Below are 26,165 nucleotides of genomic sequence, written 5' to 3'. Positions count from 1 at the left end.
GTCATAGGAGCTAAGTTGCCCATTACAGTTCGGCGCAAGCGTCAGAATTGCAGTCTGCTTGCAGCACATCGTTTGTGTGCAACGGAGAAATTCCTGCCGCTGTTTTGACTCCTTTACACATTTTATAAACTCTTCACGATTTCTCAGCTGGTCAAAATGCCATCATACATACGCACTTATAACAAGCGCATTTATTCAGCACACAGCATTGTTTTGGATGTTTGTTATGGTAAGTTCTGTTGCAAAATAAGTTTTGTTGTTGTTGTTTTTTAAGTTCAGTCTTAAAAATGACAGTATGAACACTAAGCGAACCAGAAATAAATTTGTTATTTTCTTTTCTTTCTTTTTTTTGGCACGGATCAAAAGAACCAAGTGAACTGAAGTACAAGTCTGTCAGATTTTTCACTCTGAGTTGAGGTCAGTTTACTCCATCAGTTCAGAATGTGTCCTACACATGAACTGATTTTTGACATGATATTTCTCCACTTTGACAGTGTAGATATCCACTGCAAGTTTCTCTGGGGTTGACACACAAATGAGACGATAAGCTCATTATAGCTGAAGTTCCCCTCGGCACTGGACATCAATTTCATAATCAGTTCAACGGCATGAGTTTTCCTAGAAAGACAGACAATTAAACAGCTACACATTCACAGTTCAACAGAGAAGCAAGACAAAACATTTTTTTTAATACATATATGCTATAGACCTTATGCGCCAGAGTAATGAGGGCGCCGCCATCTTTAGAATATTGTCTTTTAACTTCCGTTTTTGCGGTCGCTCTGTATATTTTTATGGCATTGCTGTCCAGGAGTAATTAGCTTTTGAAGTGAATTTACTTAATGTAAAGTTAACGAAAGTTATCATGAGGACTGTGATGTTTAAAGCAGATGACTTAACAAATGTCAGTCGACCGGGAATATTTTAAAACGAGCCGTTCATTAATAAACACGCAGAATCGCTGTGAAAATACAGACCGGAAGTCAAAAGACAAAGAGCGCAGCGCTGAAAAGGGGCGGGGCTACATAAGGTCTATACATATGATATTATTATGCACTAATATAGTGTTAGTGTGCTGCACAGCAGGATAGAATTGTATATTTACACAGCAATTAAATTATAAAAATGTTTAAACATTTAAAATAATTGCTCTTATGCAATACACAGATCATAGCTAAAACCAAAGCTGAATGACCTCAATTCATTCACATTCACCTTTTGATGTGAAAAACACATTTGACTGTTTGATAGAAGTTTTTGTTATTATTAAACCTACTGGCAACAACCTTACACTAAAAAATGCTGGGTTATTTCAACCCGTGTTTGGGTCAAATATGGACTAACCGAACCGTTGGGTTTAAAAAATGTATGGAGTTTGTACCTAGTTATTGCCCAGTTAGTTACTTGTTCTGTACATGCGGAACAGACCTGTGAATAAATAAAGTGCTGCCAAAAATTTATTTTAATAAGATTATATGATAAAATAATCTAGTCTGTCTGTCCAACACAAGCTCTGTGCAAATTTTATATTGAGGACCGTCTTCTTGTTTCAAAGCATTCGTGTTGCTTCTGTGTGTCCAGTGAAGCATATAATGGTCTGTGTAGCTGTCGTGCTCACAGTGACTGTTCAGAGGACGCTGTTATGCCACCACCGAAAAAACATTTGACAAGCTGAGAGCAAAAGGAGACGCTGTACAATACATTAAAACTGCACAACATCACATAACCAATGGTTGGACATTGTGATCAGACCATGAAACACATGACAGCATTATTACCAAACACTTCATCAGCTCCTCCACAGCTTCTCGCCCACTTACAGGACAGCACACTACATTAAACTAACTGTATGACTTGTCCAGTGGCAGAACTTGATTTTTCATTATGTGAATGCAAATGAGAAAGGATAAAGTGCAAGCTCCAGGGACGAACAAAAGCAATTTTCTCCCAAATAAAATCACAAAAAATACACTCTCAGATTTTTTTTTACAAAAGCTGTCACTGGTACAATTTATTTTCGAAAGGTACAACTTTTTACCTAAACATTTACCAAAAGTGCACATATTAGTACCTAAATGGTACCGTTCCAGTGACAGCTTTTGTAAAAAAAAAAAAAAAATTGAAAATGTATCTTGCTATATTACAAAGTCAATAAATATCGCAACCATTAAATCTCAGCTAAACTCTTAAAAATAAAGATTCCAAAAATGAGTTTTTTGCAGCGATGCCATAGAAGAGTTCCTTTCAGTAAACCGCTCTTAAATTAGCCATTTTTTTCTTAATGCGAAGAACATTTTAATAATCCTATTTCCACTATAAAGAACTTTTTGTGGAATGGAAATATTTCATGAATATTAAACATTCTTCAAGGAACCATTGATGCCACTATTTATTTTTTAGTGTGCGACTTAGCTGTTGTTAAACAGAGAACTACAAACCAACTTTGATCTCAAGGCATCAGAACTTTAACAAACTGTCAAAAGTTATCAGAAGAAATGATCAAGCAAAAAGTTTAAGACAAGTTGGCAGGAACTATGGCACTGATACAAAAAAGATTAAAACTCTAGAAAAACAAAACATTTGAGTCAATATGTAAATTTGATTAAAAACTGGATTGGAGTGTGAAACAGCTCACATAATTCTGGCTGTGAATTGTTCAGTGCAGTCAGTAACCTTGGCAATGTTTCTGTCAAACAAGACACATTATTAATTTGTTCACTCACAGGCAATGGTTTATGGAAACACAATGCGTCAGCCACTGCTTAAATCCACAGCATACAACGAAAGGCACACATTTTTGACTAATTCTGGGGCAGAAAAATTGTTTAACAACAGATCTAAATGATTTACTTGCACTGTAATATATATATATATATATATATATATATATATATATATATATATATATATATATATATATATATATATATATATATTGCTTGAAAATAATACATTGTTTCGAATGCTATTCAAATCAATCATGGGTTCCTGTCACACACATCACATATCACTTCACGTAATCCTCACTGTGACGCTTGATGTATTCTGAGTTCACTTTAATTGAACAAGGTTACAGCCCTGAAGAAAAGCAGCAGAATCAATCAAACATTTATATTGTACTGATAGTCAGAACACACACACACACACACACACACACACACACACACACACACACACACACACACACACACACACACACACACACACACACACACACACACACACACACACACACACACACACACACACACACACACACACACACACACACACACACACACACACACACACACACACACACACACACACTCATCCATCACGGTTCAGTCCCACTCAGAAGTCGTTCACGTTTACTGGCACAAACCATCACTAACAGGAAGAGAAACCAGCAATATCGCTAATCCCAGATGCAATCCAAGACCCGTACCATAATGTCCTGTTCCTCACAAAAAAAGTACAGTAGGCAGAGGCTCTCCCAACTGTTTTGCCAAATCATTTTTTTTTTGTCACAATCTGATGCCCCACTCATCAGTCACCACAACACAGTCTTTGACAAAGCAATAGTCCACATTTTATAAACATTAAAAAGAGAGATGAATTTGACTGTAAACTGTCATACAACAATAAAATAAGCTGTAGAATTTTAGTCAACAGATTCACACATTACACTTGTTAAATTATAGTAAATTTGCTGGACTGACTTTTCCAGTAAATCTACAGTACCATATCTACTGTTGACACAATGACTTTCCATGTTTTACCATTAAGATTCAGCAAAAAAAAAAAAAAAAAAAACTTTTAAACACAACTCCGCTCTCTTCATCTGCCCAGATGAGGAGAAACATTTTAGTGTCAATGTCTGCCTAATTTGACCATTTTTTTATTATTATTATTTGAGTGACTGGTGTAAACAGCGAAAAGTAATTGCGTCATTCCCGTCATCACTTCATGATTGGCAAAAAGCAGATATCTTGCGCCATTTCTTATGTGAAAGCCCCTATTGCCAGGACATTGAGCACTTGTACATATACAATTTTTAAACTGATTATGCTTAATAAGCAGATGGCGTGCATGATCATGTTTTCATTTATCTGTTTAAAATCATAAACAGCTTAAGCATAAATTGATCGACTAAACTATATTTTTTTATCATTATTCTGATTTCACCTTAACCCTCATTCTTTCAGCTTATTGAAGTACGTGTGTGTGATATGTGATAGGAAAGTGTTCTTACTGTGGTTTTAAAATTGCAATGAAACAGACGTAGGCAAGGCAAGGCAGGGCAAGGCAAGTTTATTTGTATAGCACATTTCATACCAATGGTAATTCAAAGTGCTGTACATAGAAGGAAACAAATGCATTGTAATAAAAATGGAATGCATAAGAAATAAAAATAACAATAAAAGCAGAGAATACCCCTATCTGGATGGAAAAGTTTCACAGCTGCTTGTTTTATTTTGAGATTTTCCCATGTTGATTGTACTGTGTCTGTTGTGTTTTCTCGGTCCCTAAATAATATATTGGATGTCTCCAATAGATCTGATTTTTCACCTAAAATCGGCCAGGAAGAACTGTAGGACTTACAAAGATGTGGTCCTCGACCTCGAGTTTCACTTAAACTCACTACTCTACCACAGACTCAGGTCATCAACATGGTTTCATCTCTCAATTTCCCAAATAATATTTCAGAATAATTTATGTTTGTCTCTTACATACTTCCCAAGTCTCCCAGCTCTTCCAAATAGACAGCAAGATTTAAAATGCCCATAAAATGCCTATACAACTTTAAATGCCTAACGCTAACAGTCAGGAATATAAAGAGGATGCATAAGGATAATTAAAACAGTTTTAAAAGGAATTAAAAGAGTAATAAGATGATAGATAAAATAAAGTGCAATCAGTTCGGACGTAGCAAAGTGCTCATTCAGTAAATGTACTGCTAAACAGAAGTGTTTTGAGTCTGGATTTGAATGTGACTACTGTAGGAGCACATCTGATCTCTTCTGGAAGCTGGTTCCAGCTGGGGCTGGCATAATAGCTAAAAGCAGACTCTCCTTGCTTTGAGTGAACCCTTGGTGTTTCTAGCTGATGTGATCCTAATGATCCTAGGTCCTAGGCATTTTAGTGATTTATATACAAGTAACAGTACTTTAAAATCAATTCTAAATGCAACTGGGAGCCAGTGTAAAGACCTGAGGACTGGTGTGATATGTTCATATTTTCTGGTTCTGCTCAGGATCCTGGCAGCAGCGTTCTACCAGAACGACTCGGGAGAATAGATATTGTAACAAGCATGCATTTATTAGTGATCCAGCAAGCAATATATGCAATAAAGTATTTGGCATAGGCCCCGTCCGTAACTCGCGATCCGAGGGTACGGATTCAGCATTTCCTGCCTGAAGATGAAGGCAGGGGCGCAGCCGACCCCCCGTGAGGTATTGGAAGGGACCATCCTGGTGGTGGTGGGGAGGTTGGAGGGGAAGGGACCATCCTGCGGTGATAGAGAAGATGGAGGGAAAAACCATCTTGGTGGTGGTGGGGTGGATGGTGGTGAGTGGAAGCGTTCAGCATCTGCGAACTCAGACAAGTGTAAGTACAGGTCCTTTATACTTCTAGTATTAGAACATGATTGGATAGATGAGAAGGTAATAAGTGACGCAACAATTGAGTCTTCCCGGCAGAACTTACGCTAAAGCTTCCATTTCTTTATGAGCTGCAACTGTCTTATTTACTTTTTGGGAAGGCCAGAGTCCATTACAATAGTCCACCCTACTGGTGATGAAAGCATGAACAAGTTTCTCTAAGTCTTGACTGGAAACAAAGCATCTAATTCTTGCATTTTTTAGATGATAGTAAGCTGATTTAGTTATTGCTTTGACATGACTACTGAAACTGAGGTCTGACTCCGGAATCACACCGAGATTCCTGACTTGATTTTTAGTTGTTTGACCCCTATACATTCACCTTGAGAACTTCATCTTTGTTTCCAAATGCAATGACTTCAGTTTTGTTTTGTTTAACTGAAGAAAGTCTTGGTACATCCAATTGTTAATTTCATCAATGCATTGGCACAGACAGTCAATGGGGCTATAGTCGTTAGGCGAAATGTGTAAGCAATTTGGTTCTTTCACATTATTTGTCTCAGTGGGAGCATGTACAGGTTGAATGGCACAATAATTGAGACTTGTGGGACTCCGTATTTCATGGATGTTCACTCAGACTTATGGTCACCTATACTCACATAATAACCTCTCCCTTCTAAGTATGACCTAAACCATTTGAGGACCATCCCAGAAAGCCAGACCCAGTTTTCCAGCCTGTCAAGAAGTGTGTTATGATTGACAGTGTCAAATGTAGCACGGAGGTTGAGTAGTACCAGCACTGATAATTTGCTTGTATCAGTATTTAATATCAATACTATATATATAGTGGCAAATACAATTTATTATCTTTATGAGCGCTATCTCTGTACTGTGATGCGGTTGGAAACCAGATTGAAACTAGTCAAAATATTTATTCGAGCTTAAGAATTTGTTCAGCTGATTGAAAAAAAAAATTCTTCAATGATCTTGCCTAAGTAAGATTTAAGATTGGTCTATAGTTGCTTAATATCGTCTTATCCAGATCTCTTATCTCTCGACTAGCAAAAAGAGTGCATGTGTTGTTTAAGTTGCTGTTTGTAATATTTGAGAAGAAGGTCTGTATAGCTTTGCCTAGTTCCATATTGAAAGCACGAATGCTGTCTTTATAGATGTTATAATGGACTACAAGTTTCATCTTCTGCCACATGCGCTCTGCTTTTCTGCATTGTCCTTTCATATTTTGCACTGTTTCTCCACGCTTTTTGTCTGCCACTCTTCTTCCTGACTTTTACAGGAGCAATATCATCAATTACACTCTTAACTTTTGAGTTAAAGGAATCAAGGAGAAAATCAACAGAGTCCGCAGATATTCTTGGTGTTAAAGATATAGTCTTCATAAATAGCACACAAGTGTTCTCATTTTAGCATCTTGGTATTTTGGAGGCCTGTAAATAATGATATGTAGAATGTGTGGAGCACATTTTAACACAATACCAAGATATTTGAAAGACAGGTAATTCCAAATGAAACTTGCTTGCATTGATAGACATCTTTAAATAGAGCAGCTACACCCCCATCTCTCCTAACCGCTCTGCAGACACTCATAAAAGTAAAGTTAGATGGGGCAGTTTCATTTACAGTAAGACTGTTGCTCTGCAGTTGTCCTCTAGCCATTTTTCATTTAGAAGCATAAAATGCAGGTTGACATAAAATTAAGTCGCTGACTAGAAGTGATTTATTTTTAAGTGAGCAAATTTTTAAAAGTGCTAACTTGACAGTATCCTCCCCCCCTCACACACACACAGAAATATTAGTTTGACGTGTAATAGTCACCAGATTAGATGGGTTTGCTATACAGCTTGAGAAGGCCTTAGACTTTCTATCAGTTAATAGAACAGAAACAGGCACATTGGGTTCCCGCTTGTTCTGTAAACACTTGAGAAAGTTACTGTTATCATAGCAGGCACTCGACACATATCACTGAGAGGTGTTATCAGTTGTTTTGGGTTCACCTAGAGCAGATGGAGGAGGGTGTGGGCGGAGGTGCTTGGGGGTGCGAGATGGGCCCACAGGCTTTGGTGGTTGCGGGGCTCGCCGCTTTTTGGTTGATATCTGTGGGCTCGCAGCAATGGAGTGGGATAGTTTAGGTTCAAGCATACACCAGTTCCTCCATTTTCTCTGAGAAGCACCGAAGTGGAGATGCTGGAGAGAGGGATAACATGTCTGGTGAGAGGGGCTGTTGCTCTGGTGTTACCGGAGGCTGTAATATGTTGTCCTGGCTTCCCTGGCTGTTTTCCAGAAAGTCGTCCTTGGGTGCTGAATTTTGGAGCAGTTCTAATATGTCACAGTCTGTCTGTGGTGAGCTCTGTTGGCAGGGCTCAGCTGAGATTGAGCAGAGGTTGTTGTGGCTGCGTGGTGTTATCATTGTCCTTGTCAACCGCATGTCCATTCAGGTGCTGAAATTAAGTCCTGTGTTCATTCATTCTCTGTCCAGGTGTGTGTGTGGCATTCCGGTTGAGTGGATTGGCACACACTGCAGAAGGATGATGGAGGGAGAAGTAGATATTGTCCTTTGGTCTGTGTTCGATCACATTCATCACATTTGGGGATTCCTAACCCACATTCATTAATACTTCAGATCTGTTCTCAAGATGTATAGGCGGTGGTAGGAAATATGTGATGCTCGTGACAATCTGATGTCTCGAGTGCCTTTGGGTCTCACTCCCTGTTTGCGCCATCGATTAGTATGTTGATCAGTTACGGCTTGTTTCTCTACACTCAGTATGGCCTGTCGAGGGCCACTAGATTCATGGGACTCACCAGCTGTATGCTGAGGGCATCCATGACGAAGCTCTGTTGTGTGTTCCGTCTGGTTTGGTGGTCACGCAAGTAACTTTGTTTCAAGAACTGAAATCCTTTGTGAAAGTCTGTGGCAGTTTGTGCAGCAAATAGATTCTTGAACCAGAAAAGGCATTTTCTTTCATATCCTTTTAAATGTAGGCAGTTGTGTTCTCCCTTCTCCGGAATGTAAGCTGATGGCTTTCAGTGGGAGGCTGGTCGGATAAAAAATTCTGCTAAAATTAGGAGATAAAAGGAGATAAAATATAAAAGCGATAGAGCAAAGTGCAGAGCAGTAAGCAAAGAGCATATGAACAGTAGCTAAGCAAGGTAGTGCTTTTTTGTAGGGACAGATCTTTTCTTTTGTATTGTGACGGACATCCGAGTGAAACAGATTCTCAAAAAGGAAACAAAATATAGGGCAGGTCAGTTGTTGATTGGATTTTGAGATGTCCGGGGTAAAAAAATAAAAAAAGTAAACATATACAATACAGTATTTCAATTGTTCACAGTAAGACCCATTGCTGTGTTCACGCCATGTTGTGATTACGAGATGACAACCTGTGACGTTCTACCCTGAGCTGTCAGAGTCCTTGGAGTTTAATTTATGAATCTGCAACGATCAGGTGGAAGTCAGAGCTTTATAAGTTGTAATTACAATCTGGCGTGAACGTACACTCCAAATCTTTCATGACCCAGGCTATGTAGTCTTTTGAAATGTAATGGTTCAGCCATGAAACCCACAAAGCATCCCTGCAAGAGCTGGGGAATGAGAAATTAGTTCAGCTGTAGGGCTTTAAAGCCTTTTTCATTCAGCTGCGATACATTTTGAAGTCTTCAAAAATGCCACTGCTTACCGGTAGCAAACACTGAAGAGACACGACGCTTACACACGAACACCATTCGGCAGCTATAGTGGATAATTGATGATCAAACAGTCTCTGCAGAACTGCTACTGTGTGTAATCATGTGCGTAATCACATTTACTCGAATGCACGGCTGTCTAAACATCACATGTGTTTTTCTGTTTCACATGCGTGAACACACGCCATTATCGTATCTGCGAGGATGTTAAGACGGCTACGCCATCCACTGCGCGGTACTCCAGCAGGACTCACTCGATTGATGATATTTGCTTGGACATAACTCTTGCTTTCTCCGTGTGTCATTAGCTTGTGTATCTGACATGAGTGAAGCCCTCCAACCCACAGCATTGCTGCTCATTATGACACTGTCAGCTGTATCCATCACCATCGGGACATCAGGAGCAACACTCGGGAGAAAATACTGCATTTGCGTCACTTGTGTTTGTGTGGACTAGTGCAGTACTGCTTCCAAACAACACTTCAGCTGGGCTTGTAACTGTACATGTGTTACTGCAGAACTTACGAGACAGCTTCTGCTTAATCCATTTTCCATTGCAAAGTTCATAGAAATGCTGTCCATGTACATTAAAATGCCCCTATTATGCTATTTTAAAAGTTCCTATAGTTTTGGAGTCTCCTACAATAGGTTTATATGCAAAAAAAAATAATTTTCCAGTCTCTCTAAATCCCTCCTTTCCTCAGAGCATACTCTGCTCTGATTGGTCATAGTCCAGTCTGTTGTGATTGGTCTACCGCTTACAGCGCATGTCAAAAAACCAAAACGTCCATTACCATATCTGAATTTCAGCTCCGGAAGCTTCCTCAGCATTATACACAGTGATACAAACAGTAACAATGGCGTCGGTTTTCCCGTATAAATTCGAGGCTGAGTCCTCATCCTTTGGAAGCTCATGCAAAGTGGATTTGCTTTTGCGGCGCAGAAAACAGCGTCTTCTCGATATGTCAACAACACTAATCAAACTCTTCCAGGCATCAACTGCAACTAAGTGTTTGAGGGCGGTCAAAGTAGACGTTATCCACGGGCATCCAATGAAGACCATTGGTATTATGCAAATTTGTTACAAACCTACGTAGATTTGTGCAGGAAGAAAGACAGAAATTACTATATCAGAAGTTCAGAATCGGGTCTTTCTTTTGGGAGACAATACCTACATTTGTCTAGCACTAACACTGTAAGCTCACAAGGATGATGGTTAGTGATTCTAAACAAATGACAGACTTGATTTTTCTGCCCAAAAGTAATACCAGAATGACTGTTGAGTCACTTTGAAGACTTTAAACTTGCATACAAAAACGATGAAAAATTGATAGGCCATCCAATTCTCATCAAAAATTTGTATGGTCACATAACATCCTCTTTGCAGATACAAGAGAAAACAGACAACTTTCGACTCCACAATTAAAATATACAACCAGTTCGCGCTCATTAAACTCAGATGATTTACATAATGTTCAGAGTTTGTTTGGTGTGCAGAAAACAATAACGAGCAGTATGATGCTGAGCATCTGACACACAGACGCGTTTCTACACATCAGCTCTCAGCCTTAATTACAAACCTCTCCTGATACATTGTTAATTTTGATTTCTCTCAGAGCAAAGCAACATGATTGTAAACAGGAAATACAGTTTATTCTGAGCTGGTCGTGGGAATCATTATTTCATTCTTTAAGTGCATTGCAGGAGCCAAATTTGTATTAACATTGTGCCTTTGTGTCTGTCTTTAAAGGTGCTGTAAGGGATGTTTTAAAAACATTTAAAATGTCACTAGGTCTCTTCCCAGGTTATTCTCAGGTCATTTATAGCTGAATGGATACAAGTCAAAATCCAATACAGTACATAAGTCAATAAAACGTTTCGGTCATGAGACCTTAATCAGGAATTATTTTCGAGGTGTCATGACGAAAATTTTAGATAATGGACACAAAAAGAAAGATGTGAACCTGAGGGGACAAATTGACATAACAGGCCATTGACAGTCTGTGACTGTGATAGAAGAATCGACTTCTCTGTCTCCCCTCAGTGGTCAGACTGTGTCCATTTCAGAAGATCGGACTCACAGAAAAATATGAGAGAGTGACTGAGATTTTATATGCTCTTTTATTCATGTTTTCTAATGTATGCAATCTAATGGATATAGGCTATGGTTTTTCCAAACCATTTTGGTCAAAACCAGTCTAGTTGAGCTGCTCAATTCACATTATTTGTTTGTACAGTAGGTTATACAATACTTAAAATTACCCTGTATTTCAATATTAGATGAATTTTTGTTATTATTTATACAATTTATATTATAATTATATAATTAGCCTATGCTTCTATTTATTGATGAATTACCTACACTCGCCCATGAGAACTGCTAAAATCTACACCAATGAGACATATGTGTGTGTGTGTGTAATGCGAAACGAGTGACACAAAAAGTTAAATAACCAGGCTAATGTTTTGAAACTCGATGGAAAGAGCTCCTCTACATCCCGTCCACATTCACGCGCAAATGAGCTGTTCAGCAGGATGGGTTACACATAATGCGGATAACTTAATTAGTAAACTCGTAAAATTAGAGAGAGAGCGAAGTTTTAACGTATTTCTGCATGGTAATGCTCTGTTATACTTAGCAAGCAGACTCGGGGTGAGATGGGGACTTGAGTGTGCGCGTGAGAGCAGCAGTAACACCCATTAACAGATCCGGTGTTCTGACACGAAGACTGAGGAACTTTAGCAGTTGTGAAGGAGCTATGAGCTGGAGTCAGTCTAATGCTGGAATCAAATCATCCAGCAATACGGATAAAGGAATAAAAGTAGCCTAAATGTGCAAATGCATCGCAGCACAACTTACATGTCCAAGCTGAAAATGAGCAGGGCAGCGCAAAATCAATGGGCTTAAAACGGGTAAGTCGACTGTTCATTTTGTATTTTTTTTCGAGTTTGTATTTGTTTGCAATAAGTCTGTTCATATCTGCGGCTCTTGTATGTTTGTTTCTGTGTGCGTTATCGCAATAGCAGGTAAATCAAGCACAGCTTATCCAAAGATTGTGCGGTGCTCTTCTGACTTCCAAAACGCTATGTTTGGAAATCGCTTGGTTTTAAGACAAAACCTTTTTTTTTTTTCATATCTACTGCGTTTCATTAGTATTACACTCTGTTTCTCTGTAGATGATTTTATAACACGGAATAGAGGAGTTTGCGATTTCAGGCAAATCAAGATGGCAAACTATAAAGTTACATAACTGAGAATTCATTAATTGAAAAGCTATATTTAATAAAAAAACATGGCTTCATTTTACCAGCACATTGATAAATCCATTTCATATCATCTGTGGCAAAACAATATGATTAGATCATTTTTAAAGCTGCAAACTAAAACCAGGATGACTAAAACATTGAGATTTAATGTCCACTATAATATTTTAATATGATTGTATTATAATGCTTTCCAAATTAGTATTTGTACATTTAAGTAACTAGTTAGGGTTGTCATGGTACGTTGACATCATATATTTATATTCATATAGGCTATATATTCATAAATATCACTGTAGCCTATATTATAAATGACTAAGCAAATAGAGGTTAAAAGTCAGTTTAATTTGCCATTTCTTGCTCAATTTCATTTGCAATGTGTATTTGATAAAGAAAAGAGTGAGGTGATATGCAAGCCACTGACCTATTATTGAAGTGACACAATTAACATGTTAATTTTGGTGGAATGGATAGTCCTTTGGGTATTAAATGACATTTAGGTTTTAATGGTACATTTATCATTTGGGTGAGTTGGTGACACAATAGATTACCGTCTAACTCATGAGTTAAAGTACATTTGGTACAATGGCTATTAACACAGTCTTTTAAGCATAAAAAAACCCCCACCATATAATGTCTGTTTGAAGTATGTCTGAAAATAATCAACCTGTGACTGACATGCATAAATGTTATCTCTATAGATAGATGTATTAAAGTCTTGAAAGATAATAAGAAGGCTATACTTACTTTTTCTTGTCACTTAAAACTTCTTGACAGTCACTTGGTTTTCTGTCCAACTTAAATTCATTCGTAAATGTGTTTTTAATACTGAGGATCTGACAGTTTTGTCTGTATTACTGCTGCTGAGAGAAATGACCCCTTAATTAGAAATGAAACAGACCCCAAACCTGTCGCAGTTATCCAGCCGAGATTTATTTAAATGACTCAATTTGTCTGAATTGACACTTTAATCTGAGTATGATGTGCACATCTTTTTTTCTTCATTTCTTTTCCAAGCTATGGAGTTATGTATCCTGGTCCTGTCTCTAGCAACACTTTGGTCATAGGTTCCATTCCCAGGGAATTAACTGATAAAAAAACAAAAAAAAAACATCTAAGTTTGTTTGTATAAAAGCATCTGGCAAATGCCTAATTCCAAAAAATCTTAATGTTAAAGTTAATACAATAAAATAGAATTCATTTTAATTCTTAATATTAATCATTAAAAAAAAAAGAATAATATGTTTTTGGTTTGAAACAGCGCACAGTTAATCTGTGTGTTTTGTTGAATGAGAGGACTTGCAGTTTTATCATAAACTTGGTTACCTAGCAGCGTAACCCATCACTGGAGACAGAAAAACTGACAGAAAAACAATCCACTTATTGTCTTCCCATTCGTTTTACAGCACAGCGGTGTGAATAACGTCGCCATCTATTAAGAACAAGCACAAATACCTCATATTGATTCATGAGTGCCTTAATCAGTCTCTACCTCGAAGTGCCGTAGCAGAAATCTCCCCATCAGCACTATTGAATTTCATCTTCCGCGGGAGACACACAGCACAGCACCGCAACACTCATCATCAGCACCATCACTCACACAGTCTCCTGTACGCCGTTACTTTTCCTCTCTCACCGCCCCATATACCTCAGCTGTCTGTCTGTGCTGGAGAGTTTGTGTGGCTGTGCTTTAATATGTCTATACGGGGACCTTGATGAAGTAGTTCACAAAAAGGAAATCAATGTTACAGGCATCTTAGAATGGATCTGTGCCGATTGCTAATTGTGATGACAGTCTCCAAGTCAGGGGCAGATTAACGCAAAGGCTGCAGTCTAGGGCCCTACGTGATCGGGGGCCTCTGTTCAGCGTTTTTTAAAAATATTTTATTATGAATCTATTTCTACAGTAGTAGCCTAATTACAGTAGTTACTGGGCGGAGGTTTTAAAATAACAGGCAATTGACGAGCGCACAGCGCACATGACGGATTTTAGGGATAGTTCTCATCGCGTCTAAAATGCCTTTCTCCTTATTTTCAAAGTGCTCGGGCTTGCAAGCTTACGCTCCCGCTCTCTCCATGACGAAGAGGAAGTTTCAGCAAAGGATAAATGGATTTACAGCACCGAAAAGCGGAACGCTCGTTTTCTAAACTGGCGCTTGTCAAGAACAGGTAGGCCTAATCAGACTATGCCCAATGCCACTAGATTAGAGTGCTGTCAATCACTGCCTTATTCGATGCCCATTGTTGCCTGTAAATTCTACTAGATTCTACTATGTAAAAGTACTGTATTGGCATGGTACTTTTTTTACCATGCAAATAAAGCTACTTGAATCTGAATTTGTCAATTACTGATTTGCTGAGTTTTTCAAACAGGAGAGACCACAGACCAGATCTCGCATTGTGTCAATATTCTGATTACATTCGTTTGACTGATCAAGCTATAAACTAGTATGATGACGAGTAACAAAATGCTTTCTCTGTGTCCAGATTTGACTGTAAATGATGCTAAAACTGACACTTCAAATTAACAAAAAACAAAAACAATCTCAAGTTTGACAAAAAGTAGTCTCTAATAATGTATAAATATAAGCTATATCCAAATGCAAAACCTAATACAATTAAATTATTATGTCTGAAAGCAATGTACAAAGCCATGTATATATATATATATATATATATATATATATATATATATTTATATATATTTATATAGGGCTATACAGTTATCTAGTGGTTACTTTTTGGCATTACAGATGATAAATGGTTCATAATATACAGTTAAATATTAGCAGGCTACCGTAAAATCCTCTTATATAGCCAGTACTTATTTCTGTTTTCCTCTATTAAAAACCAGAGATTGAATTGCCTCACTCAAATAGCCATTAGCCTATTAGTGATATTTATTTTTATCACTAATAAGTGATTAGTAATATTTAAGAAGATTATTAGTGATACATCATACAAGTCATGCCCATGTGTTTGTATGCGTGAGCAAAGATCACACCCTGCAAAAACAAATTTTTTTGAGGGCACAAAACAGAGGACACAGGTTCATTCATTCAATAGCATTTGTGCGGTGAAAGTGAAAGTGATGTATAGTTGAGTGTGACGAAAAAAGAGTCACAGAAGACGCATTTGAAACGCGTGATAATACCAGGTGTAATACGTCTTGGCCGACCACTTGCGATCGGATCACTGAAAACGCATCTTTCCAGGTGGAAACAGGCTCTCTCTCACTCACTCGATTTCCGGGATATTGCATAATTTGGGGGGTGGGGGCCTACAAGCCAAGGTCTTTAACCATCAAAACCAACTTCTTACTTCAATACAGACCGACAGGACTAAAGGAATAGATGGAAGGGGAAAGAAAGAACTAGCAGACATACAGCTCTGCCCACACTGTCTCAGTCTGAACACCCTCTTACACTCTTTGCCTTTAGGGAATTTCATCTCAATGTTTTATGTTTTCACTTCTCGGGCCCTATCTTGCACCCAGCGCAATTGAATTTGTACACCGACGCATGTATAATTCCTATTTTGCACCCGCACACAGCGGACTTTTCCCTCCACAGACGCACGTTGGTAAATTAGGGAATGAACTTGCGCTCCCGGGGTCGGTTCAGCGAAAAGAGGAGGCGTGTTCCTGCGCAAACGTTCCCTGGTGCTATTTTGCAGTTTCAGAAAACAATGCCGCCACTGACCAGGAAAAACCTAGTCTAAAGTCAGTGGTGCGTTTTCAGTGGAGCGTTATTCAGATGCTATTTTAAGGGCACATGCTTGGCCATAATGTAGCATGTGCACAACGCGCATACACTTTGCTTCTCTCATCTACACAGACGCAGCAGTTGCCATTTTTGCAAACATACATAATTACAAGGGAAAATATTCCACACGAGGGAAATCATTGTGGTGTCCATAAAGATGTGAAAAAAGGCATAAATCTAGCTTACATATTTACCCAATATTAATCTACGTCTGGTTAACCGAAGCTAATTTGGGTGGGTTTCTCCCATCCCCATACAATGTCACTTTACAAAGACTTTACAAAGTCTTTTACGGCCCTGACGAGAACGTCGGTCCCCTCGGCTGTGAACCGCTCCTGGCGTGCGCCTGGCAAATCCGCCGTTATAATAGCAATCCGCCATGGAACAAGCGCCTGCTTTTAAAGGGAATGTGAGATGACCTCTGATTGGTTTATTGCACGTTACGCCCAAACCACACCTATGAGTAATGTAGCTACTTCAGACCAACCCATTTTAGATTTGCAGCGGGCGCAAGAGTCATTTATCCCACCGGTATAATAGCAACTGCCTGAGATCCGCTCACAAAGTTACTTAAGTTGCGTTTGATACTTGCGTTTCAGATCGTTAAAATAGGGCCCCTCTTATGCATGTATGTGTGTGCATGTTTTCATATTATATAACACTACAATAGATATAAAAATTCAGGGTTTGTAAGATTTTTTTAATGTTTTTTAAAGTCTCTTAGTCACACTACATTAGGTTGATCGACAAGACAGTAAAAACAGTAACATTGCAACATGTATATTATGTAAAATAACTGTTTTCTATTGTACTGTTTTATATTTTAAAATGCATTTTATATTTTATTCCTGTGATGGCAAAGCTGGATTTTCAGCAGCCATTACTGCCCTGCAAAAATTTGGACGTTTAATGACCGGTTGAAAAATACTAGTTCCAAAATTAAATTTGAACTGACGTCTTTGACGTGATCTGTTCTGTGTTACATGTTTTTACCGATTTTTGCCATCCTACCGCGACTATTTTTCGATGAATAGAAAGTTAAAAAGAACAGCATTTATTTGAAATAGAAATGTTTTGTTACATTATAAATGTCTTTACTGTCACAAGGAAAGAACAGTCTGTCTGGGGAGAGAGACTAGCATTAAATTCAGAAGAGCATTGAGACATAACTGTCTGATCACAGAATGGCCCTCAGAGGCCACCGCAGTTTGAGCTTTTCCTTTGAGCGCTAGCTGCCATAAAGAAGTGAATACTCCTTCAGACATTCCTTCTCTTTTTGACCTCTCTGATATAATTCACAGACCTCGCTTTAATAAAGCAGTGTCCTCAGCACTTCCAGCAGAACCAGAAAAACACCACTTCTTTGAAGTTGTACCATTTTTATGGACTTTACAAAATAAATTACTATGTTCCATATTATGGTATTAAATTATCATAATAATCTATTAATAGTTGCAAGTTACTGTAAAATAACACATACAATAATGTATGCCACTGTATAAAACAATAATATTTATATGACTATATAAAATAATATGTATTATACTACAATACAATACTGTTCAAAAAGTTTGGGATCAGTCATTTTGCTTTGTTTGCGTTCACTTGATGAAAGTCACCTCATGTTGGAAAGATCTGTCATTCATCTACATTGCTTTACTTTACTCAAACGTATTGAGTAAAAATCATTCATCATCGTTACATGTATCCCAGTGTCATATTTGGATGAGACAAGAGAAAAGTCTGCCTCATTTGCATTTTTCAAAATGCCTTGGTGCCTACTTCAACTGGCACATTATGTGCAGTTTGAGCTCATTCACAGTATGAGCTTCATGCAGGAAATGCTGGGTCATATATTGACTCATGGATTGAGCGGTAACACATGGCATGTTTCAGTTAGACACTGATTCATTTGGATTGACAGAGGCCTCGGTGCTCAGGCAACATGTTGAGGAATAAAATTAAAGCCCAGACGTGACAGAAGCTGTATCATGTATGACGTTCGAAAGTTTCTTTAATTGCTTCTTATATCATGACTTAGAGGGGTCACTCTAAAAGAGATTTCATTTACAATAGAAATTAAGTTAAAACTGGGATTGAAATAAAAACTTGATTCGATTTAAGTGAGTTTTAAAATTCTGCCTGCTGCTTTTTGAAGTTCAATAATATTCACTATGATAGCACCACCTTTCATTATTCATTTCTGACGTCTTAATAAATATGAGGGAGAGACGACAGTCTGAGATTCATTTCTGCTCAGATATTCTGTTTGAATACATCATGCTTTAATTTAACAAAAGGCTGACTAGCAGTCCGATTACAGATTGAATCCTCTGGCATGAGAAGGTCTGTTTCATAAATCTCTTATTGCAGTTGCACTAATTATACCCATGTTATGAGCGCATTGGACCTTACTCTGCCATTGTGTAGAGAACATGGCTCATTTAGGAACGTACCCATGAATAGAAAAGAAAACATCATAATTAATTCCTCTGCTTTGGGATTCAACTTGTGTTGTGACATGAATTTACTGCATCCCGAGATTCGTGAGCAATTACGACTTCCAAAGCCATGGGACTGATGGAAGAACCTATATTCACTACTGTTTAAAAAAAAGAAAATGCAAATATAGAGTCAGGAGAATGTGATGTATTAGGAGACAAAGACGACGAATATATTAGTATGGATATGAATTGTGATGTTTGAAAACCTCTTTGTGTTCATTACATATTTTTGAGTATTTTTGCCCTTGAGACAGTCAACGTGCTGAAGCTACTTATTCTTAATCCAGAGTTCATGGAATGATGGATTGGAGAGGCTAAATTCTGCACACGTGCAAAAGTGTACTCATTTTCACTCAAAATCTTCAGCAGGGCAGAGAAAACTTAATTCCAAATTAATTGCAATTAAATTAAAATGTATTATAGTTTAAATGTATTTTAAATGTATTTAGCTGAAAGTGTTTTTTAAGTAAGACTTATGAACATTTTTGTATGACATTTTATATATGAAGAGTTCAGATGCAAAAGCCTCTAAGTGCCATCTGAAATTTTCTTCTAGAATGATCATTTTTATCAAGCTCGTATATTTAAGTTCAATAATTTCACTTAAATGACAATTAATAGGTAATTAGCATTGCCATTTAAGTGAAATTATTGAACTTAAATATACGAGCTTGATAAAAATGATCATTCTAGAAGAAAATTTCAGATGGCACTTAGAGGCTTTTGCATCTGAACTCTTCATATGTTTCTATATTGTCATTGTAATATGGTTTAGCTGAATGTACTGACAATAATTTATGGTCAACTAAAATATACTTTTAATGTAATTTATTTTGAAACCTGTATGTCATTTATTGAAATATATTTGTTGTAATGAAGCAATTTAGTACATTTTCCAAACATTAACTTTAAGGCCTGGTTTCACAGACAAGGCTTAGATTAAGCCAGGAGTTGGCCTTTCAATTAGAGAATTTAAGTAGCTTTTATAAACGTGCCCTAGAGAGAAGAAAAAAAAACATTACTGGTGTGCATCTTGAGATAAAACATCGGCACTGACATATTTTAAGATATGTCAGTGCAAGTTGCTTTCAGTTATGGTAAAACAACTCAAACATGCATTTTAGTTTGGGACTAGGCTTAAGACTTGTCTGTGAAAATGTAATAGTGAATCGGGCATAAATATCATAGGGATGCACCGAATCCAGATTTTTGAGGTTCGGCCGAATACCGAATCCACTGTTTAAGATTCGGCCGAATCCGAAACCGAATACCGAATCCTACTCGCATCCTTACTGCTTAGGGTCCTTGCCACCACGAGACAAATCGGCATTGCAAATTGAACATAAAGCTCGACTTCAATCGCCTTCTTTTGGTTGAAAGTACTGCCAAACAAAACTTTTTTTGCTTACGAGTTCCATTTTCAGATTCTTACAGCCTACTACATTCGAACGGTCCTATGTAAACACCTTCACGTAATCAACGGCCGTGTGACGTCGACCAGCGTAGTGCAAGTCTAGGGTTCGGTTTCGGTGGAAAATAAATCTAAGGTTCGGCCGAAACCGAACCCCGTCATAAAGCCCAGGATTCGGCCGAATCCGAATCCGAATCCGAATCCGAATCCTGGATTCGGTGCATCCCTATTACACTTATAATCAAATTCATGTGCTTTAGTATGTTAGTCAACACATTAAAATGAGTGTACTTTGTTAAAACATGATACGATTATTAAGAGTGGTTAAAAATTTACTTTAAAGTAAAACTTTTAATTTGACAGTCAAAGTTTTATGTTAAAGACATAATTCTTAAGTGTGTTAAGAAACTGTCATGAAAGTGTACTCTTATATATTTACAGGTGTAAACGTAAAGATTTAAAGTACACTACAAGTGCACATACAATACTAATGTGCTAATGTGGCTGTCATTATTGTGACTGAATAACGATTCATTTTATTCTGATCCTCACAAAGCTTTTATATGGCTTCAGAAGACATGGAATATACCTCAAGCACACGGTTCTTTTGTGTCCATTTTTGAAGCTTGAAAGGACTAGTCCATATTAATAGTAATTACACAGGGAAAAATAACAACCAGATCTATTCCTTTAAGACACAACACAATAGAAGTTGTGCACAGTCTCCTTGTGTTATGTCTAGCTCTGATTGTGTTGTGTCTCATTATGTTGTTGTTTTTGTGGCTTAAAGGTTCTGCAGGGGTGATTTTAAAGCAGCACTCAGTAACTTCGGGACTTCTTCGCTGTATTCTCGCTTTTTGCTCGCAGGTTTCTCTCTAGAGCTCCCCCCACAGCTTCGGAATAGATATTTGACAACACTGTCGTAAAAACTCGTTGTTGATTCTCAGACACCAGAGGCTATAGATCAACGACATCAAAGCAGATGGGACGTTCTTTAAAACGTCTTCTTCATTCGGGTTCGGACAGCGTGAGGGAGCGCAATAATGACAGCATTTTAGCAGATTTCTTTTGGCCGTAAAGCAATTGTTTACATCGCGAGACCTGATATCAAAGTTGCAAGTGCGTATTTTCCGCTCACGGGCACCAGGGGGGTGCGAAACGACCACCATTCAACCCGAAATAAGTCATATAACCATTCCAATGACTCCGAAGCTGTTCAGTTAAGGTAAAAAAAGTTACTTAGTTCACCTTTAAACATTAAAGGGACATTAAACATCTGAAAAAATAATACAGGGATAAACAGGAAAGTGATGATCAATGGACAATAGTATTATTATTTAGCTGAAGTCTGTTCGGTGTTGATTCAGTTCAGAAGAAAATAGTGCATTATTCACTGTAAGTGAGTTCAATGTTGATTCAGTTCAGTTCAATAACAGTGTAATAACAGTGCAAAATTTGCCAATTATGAAACAAATTCGAATCAGCTATAATTTAGCACTGAAACAGTGTTGTCATCATCAAGCTCAATTCAGTTCAAGTTTTGTTCTCATCTAATAGTGCCAGTGCAGTTCCCAACTAAGCAAGCCAATGGCGACAGTCGCAAAGAACTCAAACTCCATCAGGGGACAGAAATGTTTCTAACTCAGACATTCAGGGAAAAAGTTTAAATAACTGAACGAGCTATCAAAGCTTGGCTGGCAGTAGAAACACATTTATTTATTTATTTGAAATCTGTGCTACATGACAAGAAAAAACTGAAAAACACCCATAATGCATTTTTCTTCCTTTCTGTCACTCCGACTGTCCATGGGCGGGAATATAAAAATGCAGATGTCCAATCAGTAGTTTTAACAAAAGCCCCGTAGCTGTCAAAAAGACACATTTTGCGTCATCTGGTTGATATTTGCTGACAACTAATAGGGTTATCTGGGTGCAGATAACATGAAGATAAAGTGCACATTATTCATTCACATATACTAGCAATATTGCAACAATACAAAACTGTTTGAAAATCGGCATACTTAATTATGTGCAGTGTATAAGGGACTTTTTCCTTTTGTGTGGTGGAGAATTTCCAGACAGTGTGTTTTGGATATATCCTGACCAAAAAATCTTTTTGTGTTGTGCCCGTTGTGCTTGCACCCTGGAGCAGGATCTATAGCATCTTTATTATTAATATCTGCCTCTTTTATCTCTCAAAGCTCCGCCATGATGACCACCGTGACCTGGTAGACTGTGTATTTGTGGAGTGTACGACCTGCACAGCCACGTGGCAGAGATGTACCAAGAGGTGGCTTTCCTAGCAGGCAGCACTGATCATCAGTTTACCTCCTTCCACTTTAAAACTTTGGAGAACCCCCATGAAATCAGCAGCGAAAAGGGTGTGTTCTACAAACGTGTGCAAATTCAGCGCAAGCCCGGCATACAAGAGGACGAGGTTCACCGGAATCGAGGGGCTGGAGCAGACGAGGGTGTTTTAGCTGACCGTACCGCCATCATCAATGTGGGCGGCATCCGCTATCGCATACCATGGTCCACTCTTGAGGAGTTCCCACTGACGCGCCTGGGGAAGTTACGTACCTGCAGCAATGCCGAGGAAATCCTCGACCTATGTGATGACTATGACGCGCACTGCAATGAGTTCTTCTTCGACCGAAGCCCCAGCGCCTTCCGCTCCATCGTTACGTTCCTGGCGGCCGGGAAACTCCGTCTTCTGCGGGAGATGTGCGCGCTGTCCTTTCAGGAGGAGCTGTTGTATTGGGGTGTGGAGGAGGCCAGCCTGGAGTGGTGTTGCTTGAGAAAACTGCGTCTTCGGCAGGAGGAGCAGCGGCAGAGACTCCGGCAGGAGGAGGAGGAGGTCGAGCTGACCTCACCCCAGTCGTATGAGGAGGCGCCGGGTGCCGGGGTCCCAGAGGAGGGTCGTCTGGCGGGGTGCATGCACAGCCTCAGAGACATGGTGGAGAACCCTCACTCTGGGATTCCTGGGAAGATCTTTGCCTGCCTCTCGGTGGTGTTTGTGGCCATCACGGCTGTTACACTGTGTGTCAGCACCATGCCTGACATGAGGGAGGAGGAGGAGAGGGTGAGTGTACACTTACATGATGCAGACTAGGGCTTGTGTGACTCTAGTCACACTGGAAAAAAACATTCAGTATAACATCTTCAGTATTTTTGTCTAGTTTTCCAGTTATCTAAACATCCTTAAAAATATTTTCAGGGAATACAATTTAAATTTTTTATGGTAGCTTAATGGGATACTCCACCCAAAAATTCTTTCATCATTTGCTTACCCTCATGTCGTCCCACATGTACGTATATGACTTTCTTACTCCAAAAGAACACAAATATTTTAAGAAAAATAATCTCCATATAATATAAAGTCCATATAATTCAAGTGAATAGATCCCTCAAAGTTGAGGCTTCAAAAACACACACAAAGCGAACATGACTAATCCATACGTCCCCAGTTTGTGAATCAATGTCTTCTGAAGCTAAATGATAGCTACTATAACAATAAACTTGTGTATATATATATATATACGTTTGCTTGCCATGAATGTCAGCATGTTGTGAAGCACATTCTCATTACCCTTCTCAAAATGCTGATGACAGCGTTTGACAGTTGACTGGAAGTGTGTGTGTGTTTTTAAACATCAAATTGGGAGGTCCCATACACTTGCATCATATGGACTCACAGAGATGGATTAGTTTTTTCAAAAAATCTTCATCAGAAAAAAGTAATTTGCATCTGGGACAGAATGAGGGTGAGTAAATGATGAAAGAATTTTCATTTCTGGGTGGACTATACCTTTAAAATGTCTAAATTGGGGTCAGTGTTAATGCATTTTTTCTTCTTTAATGACATCTGGTTGTAAGGATTTATTTATTTGACTGTGAAACAAGACTTTAAAAAAAAGGATTGTGAAAAAGATAGTTTTGCTGTTACCTAATGTAAATATCTTACCAGGCAGCATCAGCGGTCTGACAGTAAGTTTTTTGTGTGTTTGTGTGTGTGTGGCTAAGGAATGAAATCTTGCATATCTCCAAAGGTGTGGGTTGCATTGACATAGATGGTGCAAAACAGATATGTCCCACTCACTTATAGTTTCTGTCAACCTCAGAGTCACACATGGTTAGTTTCAGAAGTCTTCCAAGAAGTTTCGAAGAGTTTTGACTGGTTTTGGACTGTGAACATTCTAAACAGAAGTTAGGATTCCATAAAGACTTATTATATAGATGATATACTAAAATAGTGTTTGGCCTGCTTTTATTACACTTTTTGATGGTTAAAAGCTCCAAAACTGATTCATTGCTTGGAAAATGAACAACCAGTACATTCTTTAAAATTTCTCATTTTGTGTTCTATGCAAGAAGGAAAATCAAATGGATTTGGAATGGAATGATGCCTGGATGTCCATTAATGGGTGAACTATACTTTTAAACGTTAAACTGAAGAGAATTATACTGGAAATCAAATTTTGATTCAGACTTCAGCGAACTTAATTGAACTTTTCACTTAAGAGTTTATGTTAAGCAAAACTGCAGCAAACTTTTTTAATAAAGTGCAAAGTTAATGATATTTGAGTTAGAGTATAGCCACTTAAAACACCTCTGGGCATAAAACCGACTTTCAGTTTGGCCTTTGACAAAAACTGAGTTCTACTTCATCTCTGCATCTCTCTGCAATTGATGATGTGAATCATTTTCTCTGTAAACAATTCAGATACATGAGATGTTTGTGTAAGATCTAAGTGTAAGATCAAGTTTGTGTGTGTGTGTGTGTGTGTGTGTGTGTGTCTCTGCATGTGAGAGAGAGAGAGAGAGAGAGAGAGCGAGAGAGAGAGAGAGAGAGAGAGAGAGAGAGAGAGAGAGAGAGATTCTCAGTAGCTGGACTACTGTAGAAGGATTTTTTTTGGACAGAAACAGGCATGACAGCCTGGGGGGACAGCATCTCAAGTCCAGGCCCCGATCTCATGAATACCAAATTAGCCATATTCCACAGAACTATTGTAAAAGCCTGGCAGCTGTTCCTCTATCACTAACACACATGTGCTTACTCACATACACGCCAACACTCATTCACACAACTTTGTTTCATTGTATTCCTGAGGACATCTCAGTGACTTCTATTGTTTAAAGCTAATTATAATTACTATTGACCAAACCAACCCCTAAAACACTAACATTTCAGACTTTTAAACAACAGTGTTTTCTTTATTTATGAATCAGTTTAGCAATTGAAGACATCTCCAATGAGAGTTTTTGTCACTTTCAGGGACTATCCGAGCCGCTAAAAGAAAACTGAAATTGTAGACTGCTAAACAAAAGTATTTCTTTATTTAGAAAAGATTTACTAATTAAGAATGTCCCAGAATAGGGAGGTTTTGTCAGATTTCGTAAGCTCCATTTCTGGGACAAAATCCGGTTTGAGTTTGGTGTTAGCATCATGCTAAGTTAATGATCAGCATGTCTCGTTTCTGGAATTAAACAAAAAAATACATAGCACACACAAATACTCTGTAAAATGGCATTTTATTTAGAACTTATGGCAAACATTTATTTTTACAGTTATGCATGTTACATGTATTTACTACAGTAATAAGAGTAAATTATGCATAATTACAACATCTAACCCTAACCCTATACCTATGTTATTAAATAATATTACTAAGTAATTACTTACATAATTACACTATAACAATGACACCTTAAAATAAAGTGTAACAAACTTTTTTACAGTATCAATAGTACTAGAATTTGTATAAGCGTATTAAATACATTTACAGTATAATTCTCCCATTTCATCCATCATTTTGGATTTATTTTTCACTCAGCTTGTGGTTATTAGTTTTTCTTAGTGCATTTTGGGATATGAAGCATGCAATGCCACATTAGAACTTTAGAGCTTATATCATTATGGAAACTTCTGTTGCTTTTA

General features: G+C 38.1%; 2 protein-coding genes across 3 annotated transcripts in view; both read left to right on the top strand.

Moving 5' to 3' along the window:
* The window catches only part of septin7a (septin 7a), a 214,106-nt gene that overhangs the window by 60,784 nt on the left and 127,157 nt on the right, over window positions 1–26,165 (top strand). The window lies entirely within an intron of this gene.
* The window catches only part of kcng2 (potassium voltage-gated channel, subfamily G, member 2), a 36,983-nt gene continuing 22,555 nt past the window's right edge, over window positions 11,738–26,165 (top strand). Inside the window, exons 1-3 of one of the 2 annotated variants that reach the window (XM_082186130.1) lie at window positions 11,738–12,197; window positions 14,589–14,717; window positions 22,429–23,309. In XM_082186130.1, the coding sequence (XP_082042256.1) occupies window positions 22,506–23,309 (804 nt within the window). In that variant the 5' untranslated portion in view covers window positions 11,738–12,197; window positions 14,589–14,717; window positions 22,429–22,505. The remainder of the gene's footprint in view (window positions 12,198–14,588; window positions 14,718–22,428; window positions 23,310–26,165) is intronic. The other variant, XM_082186131.1, reaches the window with a different exon arrangement.

Source organism: Leuciscus leuciscus (assembly GCF_965113295.1).
Source record: "Leuciscus leuciscus genome assembly, chromosome: 12".
Lineage (NCBI taxonomy): Eukaryota > Metazoa > Chordata > Actinopteri > Cypriniformes > Leuciscidae > Leuciscus > Leuciscus leuciscus.
The sequence above is the reverse complement of the archived record's forward strand: the minus strand, read 5'-3'. Positions and strand labels throughout refer to the sequence as shown.